At 39.8% G+C, this 6,000-nt stretch overlaps 1 protein-coding gene across 2 annotated transcripts in view; it reads left to right on the top strand.

Moving 5' to 3' along the window:
* PALMD (palmdelphin) overlaps positions 1-2,105 on the top strand; it is a 52,338-nt gene extending 50,233 nt beyond the window's left edge. Inside the window, exon 9 of one of the 2 annotated variants that reach the window (XM_069478272.1) lies at positions 1,587-1,870. In XM_069478272.1, coding sequence (XP_069334373.1) covers positions 1,587-1,630 — 44 coding nt within the window. In that variant the 3' untranslated portion in view covers positions 1,631-1,870. Of the gene's footprint in view, positions 1-1,586 lie in introns of both variants that reach the window. The other variant, XM_069478270.1, reaches the window with a different exon arrangement.
* Positions 2,106-6,000: the final 3,895 nt, after the last annotated feature.

A 6,000-nucleotide genomic window follows, 5' to 3' on the forward strand; every position in this document is an offset into this window, starting at 1 on the left:
AAGGAAAGCTGACAGCCCAGGGTTTTTAGCTGCTAAACCAAGTGGCCTTCATTGCCAATATGCTCTGGCCCCACACATTCACCTGGAATTCACACCATCTTCTTGCACAGGCTTGAAAAAAGGAGAAAACGGAAAGCAGACTCTAGAAAATGTCACTGAATGTCCACAGGCACACAAGGTGTGCCTGATGTGTGTCATCATAAGGTGAGGAGTAACTGCAGGGAAGAGGACTTTGCCCCGACTTAAAGCAGACTTTAAAAGTCCCTCATCCCTGCTCTCCTTTTTGGTATGGGCAAATTCGAGGTCCACAAAATCCAACAGTAGAAACTTTACAAAGCCTTGGTGCTGCCTTCTGTTCACCACCTGGTGTGTAACTACAGCCTTTCCACAGGTGTCACCATCCAGTTTCTCCTAGGAATAGAGACCATCCTACTTGCTACAGAGCAAAGGAAATTCGCTCAGCCCACCCTAAATTCAAGGGGATATTCTTGGCCCTGCCACTAGAAATGATCATTCGTCTGAAGGTTGTAAGGAAAATAATCCTCCTTAACTTCACTGAAATGAGTATTTCATATAAATGGAGTGACAACAAAAATGATCATGGTCTTGTTATAGTATTGGATCCCCATCTTCCCATATTTGTGCAAAAGGGCTTCTTAGAGATAGGATAATTTCCTTTGTTAACAGATAAGTAATATATGACATAGAAATGAGAGAATATGTCTTCCTTTCTATTTTTTCACTAAACAAAATTGTACAATCAGTTAAATAGCTGGTCCTTGGGCCATATTACACATGAATGTAATATTAGATCATTAATATTAGATCAGTGCCTTGACAGCATCTCCCAACTTTTGGAACATGACTGAGGCAGCTATATTCTGAAGTCCTAAATATTAAGGGCATGATACCAGAATACCAGAGGAGTGTTATAAATTCTAAATCCACATTTTTAAAAATGCTTTCTACATCCAATATATCATTAGCAGTAGAATTTACTCAGAAAAGACATTTTGCCATTTGAAAGTATACTTATATTTTGACAAAGACATTTTATAATCACTCAACTCTTAATTACTGGTTCATGTTGTTCCATTCATAAAGAAATTTGCTTTTGTCATTGTATATCCAAAGGCCAGAGCTTGTTTGGACAACCAAGTTTAATGAGCTAAAAGATAACACAATCATGAAATAGAGTTTGTGTCAACATCTTTTTTTTCAGTGCTACATAGCTCAGAAATATACACAAAACACAGTGACCTATAGGCATATGTGTGTATGACTTATAGTGAAATTGTGCACTAATCCTATATTTATTCTATTTGTACTATTTACTAATTTTTCTAATCTTTATAGAAATAGGTTCCTTCTAGTTCTGAACCTGCTTCTGCCCTAAGTTAACCATAGCTTATTATTTCTACTATCTTTTTGTGCTACTAAATCAATGCTCACATTATTGGATAAAACCATCTGAGGTATGTTCTACACTTTCCTGCATTCTATGAAATGGTCATTTAGAGTGAAAATTGAGGCTTTTGTTTTATAACTCTCTCTCTGTTTTTTTTTTTTTTTCCTTTAATTTGCAGCTTTAAGGATGAGAATGGCAAAGCTGGGGAAAAAAGTGATCTGAGAGGTCCACCCCCTGTGGAAACATCCTTTGGAGTGGAAACATCCTTTGGAGAAGAAACTAAGAAATGTTTTCAATTTCTCTTCTGGATTTTTTTTTTTTCTGAACTCCAAAAATTTATAATTACAGTATACCCATATTAAACCATGTGAATAAGTAGTAGTCATTCTTTGTGAACAGTTCCAAAAAACTGGGGAGAACAGATGCTTAACTGTTCCAGTTACTTGATAAGATTCAATGGGGGGGAAACCAGCATTTTTTATTGTATTGATACCAAAGCATTTCTAATAAGAGCTTGTTAAATTTCAGAATAAAGTTATTTAAAATATCCTGACTATATTATATTGACTGGATTGCAATTTTACTAATACAAAGATTAGGAAGCCATTGCACCCCATCACAGAAATATTCAACCCTGACAAGTAAGCATGTCATCTCGAATTAATAATACCTCAAGGTAACTACAGTCCCCTGCTAAGGACCAATTTAATTGGTTTGGTAGCGACTTCAAACCCTTGTACATACCCAAACCATAAATGCAGTAATGATCCTCATATTTTGGGATGGATTTGGATTGCCTTGACAGTGCACATGACCTTGCAGATGATAACTGGCACATTCATTCTTCTTAAATTGTCATCCTCAGTTCAGTGTGAACCCCATGGCACAATGACAGATTAGTATTTAAGGGGTGTTGGATACAAGACTTTCTATATTCTCAAAGAGCACAGATCTAACCTAATGTCTGACCAATTCCTGTGAACAAGGTGGAATCTTAAGACTAATAAAAATGTGTACAGCATGTTACTCCTTGGTATTCTTACCAAGATATTAAACCCTGATTCAAAGGAGGATACTCCCATGCCAATGAATTCTCTCCTACCCTGCCCTATTATATATACTTCCCTCCCTCCCACACCCTCAAGACCCACTCCCACACATGTTCCCCTGGATCAGGCCAGAACACATTACCCAGGTCCTCCAAGTCCTTCAGTAAATAGTCTGTTTCCTCACAGGACATAAATTGAATTTCCGTGCTGGGACTATGTTTGATAAGACCTTATCTTACTTATTTGTCTAGAGGCAATGAGAGGTAAAATAAACAGATCTTGAGGAGGACAGCATTAACTGCAAAGCATCAGCCTCAGTTGAGTGGTTTTCCAAGGGGCAGCTATTCTCTAGCAGGAGAGAGCCCCTTCTGCCGGCCCGGAATGTTCTGGGAAATTTGAAGGTTCAAATTTCTGAGGTTCTTTCAGCAATACCCCTATTTCAGGTCCAAGAGTCTCCTTTCCTTTCATGGCTCTGACCGGGGCATAAGTGACCTGTCAAAACCGCACATTGCTTTGTAGCCCTGCCACCTTTAGGATTGAAGCTTGGGTTTTATTCTCATACAGTTTGCCCTCTGGCTTCAGGAAACAGGGGTCTCTGTAAACATTGCCATAGGCCGGGCATGGTGGCTCATGCCTGTAATCCTAGCACTCTGGGAGGCCAAGGAAGATTGCTTGAGCTCAGGAGTTCGAGACCAGCCAGAGCAAGAGTGAGACCCTTTCTCTACTAAAAATAGAAAAATTAGCCAGACGTTGTGGCACCTGCCTGTAGTCCCAGCTACTCAGGAGGCTGAGGCAAGAGGATCACTTGAACCCAGGAGTTTGAGGTTGCTGTGAACTAGGCTGACGCCATGGCGCTCAACTCAGGGCAACAGAATAAGGATCTGTCTGAAAATAAATAAATAAACAAATAAACATAGCCATGGAGCCTATCTGGGTTTCTGGCATGCCCTGAGTTAGTAGTTGGCTGATCTGAGCCTAATTCTTTTTCTTCAAAGCTTCTAAGGCAATTATCAAAAGCAGCCGACTTTACAGTACATGTCAGTACATGACAATACCTTTGCCCCACATCAGTCAAGTGCAGAGCTACTACATAAACCAGCTCTTCCCTTTTCACCTGTACATCTCAATCCAGTACAAGTGAGAGTCTTAGCAATTGTAATAGTACAGCCTGCCAAAGGTTGTCACCATCCACTTACCATATAGCCCTCATTGCCATCTGACCAGGGAATGGACAATCCAGTTCCAGAATCCCATCCTGAGTATCTGCTGTCTAGAGCCACTCCCAGTTCCAACAAGGAGCAGAGCCTGAACTAGGACCTGGGTACAAGTGGATTATTTGAGAAGAGATCCCAGGAGCAGGAAGAAAGACACAGGAAAGAATGGTTGATATAATGGTGCAGAATCAAGGTCAATGTTCTAGGCAACAGGTACAGAAAGCACCTATAATTGTCTGTCTGAAGGAGAGGATGCTGGGATATTTGTCCACCAGATCTGGTCCCTCATTGATTAAAGGTCACCCCTGGGAGCATAAAATTCTCAGCATTTCTGGGTTGCACTTGCATGAGAGTCACACAGGCTCCTATAGCCTTGGAGAAGGCCCAGTGTGAAAGGAAGAAAGAAGCACAGGACATGCTTCTGTAGGGACAGTGTTGGCATAAGTCTGCACTTATTCAGAACTGTCCCTGCAGCTATGGCACTGCAGAAATGGACCAAGGGGAGATGACACACCAATAGTGTCTGCCACATTAACTGTATAACCTTGGGCAACAAACAACTTCCCCAAGCCTGTTTTCTTATCGATAAAATGAGGTTAATGTCATATGCCTCACACAGTTGTTTGAGGATTCCATTGTCAGTGAATGAAAAGTACCAAGTGTCCCGCTCATCATCTAGTTTGTTTGAGATGTCATGCATTAAGGTTGATGCCACTACACCCTTCATCATTTCATATCTTGATGTTTTATATGTCCAGTGCTTATGTTAAGGTCAATGGGCCATTTCGAGTTAAGTGGAGTAGGAGAAGTAAGTCAAGCAAAGTTTAGAGGAACTACTGCACTTGACTAGTCTTAAAAAAAAAAGGAAAAAAAAAAAGTTTAGAGGAAAGTAAGTGAGGTATGAGTTAAGGATAATTTTTTCCAAAGATATTCAGTTGTTCCAGTTCTACCTGTTGAAAGACTGTATTTTCCAAATTGAATTACCCTATCACTTTTGCTAAAAAATTAATTGGCCTTATAAGTGAGGATCTGCATAAGGATTCTCTGTTCTTTTCCATTCATCTATATATCTCTCACACCAATACCACACTTTATTTATATTAATAGTGGTTGATACAGTAGTTTTATAATAAGTATTGGAATCAAGTAGGAGTAGGTCCTCCAGTCTTACCTTGTTTTTTAATAGACTTTAAGAACAGTTTTAGATTAACAGGAAAATTGAGAAGATTGCACAAAGTTACCATATACCCTGCACCCAGTTTCCTCTATTGTTAACTTCTTACATCAGTATGACACATATGTTACAATTAATGAACCAGAACAGACACACTATCATTAACTAAAGTCGCATAGTTTGTTCAGGTTTCTTTAGTTTTTACCTAATGTCCTTTTTCCGTTCCAGGGTCCCAGATAGAAAACCACATTACTTTTAGTTGTCTCATCTCCTTAGGCTCCTCTTGGCTGTGACTCTTTTTCAGACTTACCTCGTTTTTTGATGACCTTGATAGCTTTGAAAATTATTAGACAGATATTTTGTAGGATGTCCCTCTATTGCAAATCGTCTGCTGTTTTTCTCATGACCAGACTGGGATTATGGATTTTAGGGAGGAAAACCACAGAGGTCAAATCCATTTTCATCACATCATGTTACAGGCACATACCTTCAACATGAGTTATCACTGTGGATGTTGATCGCCTGGCTGAAGGAGTGTCTGCCAGATCACCATAAAGTTACTCTTTTTCCCCCTTTGTAGACTGTACTCTTTGGAAGGAAGACTCCATGTCTGTACTCAGGGAGTAGAGAGGTCCCTCTCCATGAGGACAGAGAATCTACATAATTACTTGGAATTCTTCTGCACAGATTTGCCTATTCTCCCCCATTTATTTATTTACTCGATCACATATTTAAATCAGTCTGGACTCACGGATATGTACTTCATATTTGAGTTATGATCCAACACAATTTGCTGCTCAAATTGTTCCAGTTTTGGCTATTGGCTTTCAATTGGCTCCTGTGTCCCTTTAACATACCTCTATAAATAATTTTGCTTTGTTTTTTCCTTACTTTCTGCCAGTACCAGATGATCTAGGCTTATCCCATATATTTTCTGTGCCGATCCTAGAGTCAGCAATTTCTCCAAGGGTTTCTGTTGCCTTCTACTGGAGAATGGTATAGAAAACAAGATCTGGGGCCTGGCACGGTGGCTCACGCCTATAATCCTAGCACTGTGGATTCTCTTGAGGTCAAGAGTTTGAGACCAGCCCAAGCAAGAGTGAGATCCAGTCTCAGTCTCTATTAAAAATAAAAAAAAATTAGCCAGGCATGGTG

The sequence above is a fragment of the Eulemur rufifrons genome, chromosome 8, assembly GCF_041146395.1.
Source record: "Eulemur rufifrons isolate Redbay chromosome 8, OSU_ERuf_1, whole genome shotgun sequence".
Taxonomy (NCBI): Eukaryota; Metazoa; Chordata; class Mammalia; order Primates; family Lemuridae; genus Eulemur; species Eulemur rufifrons.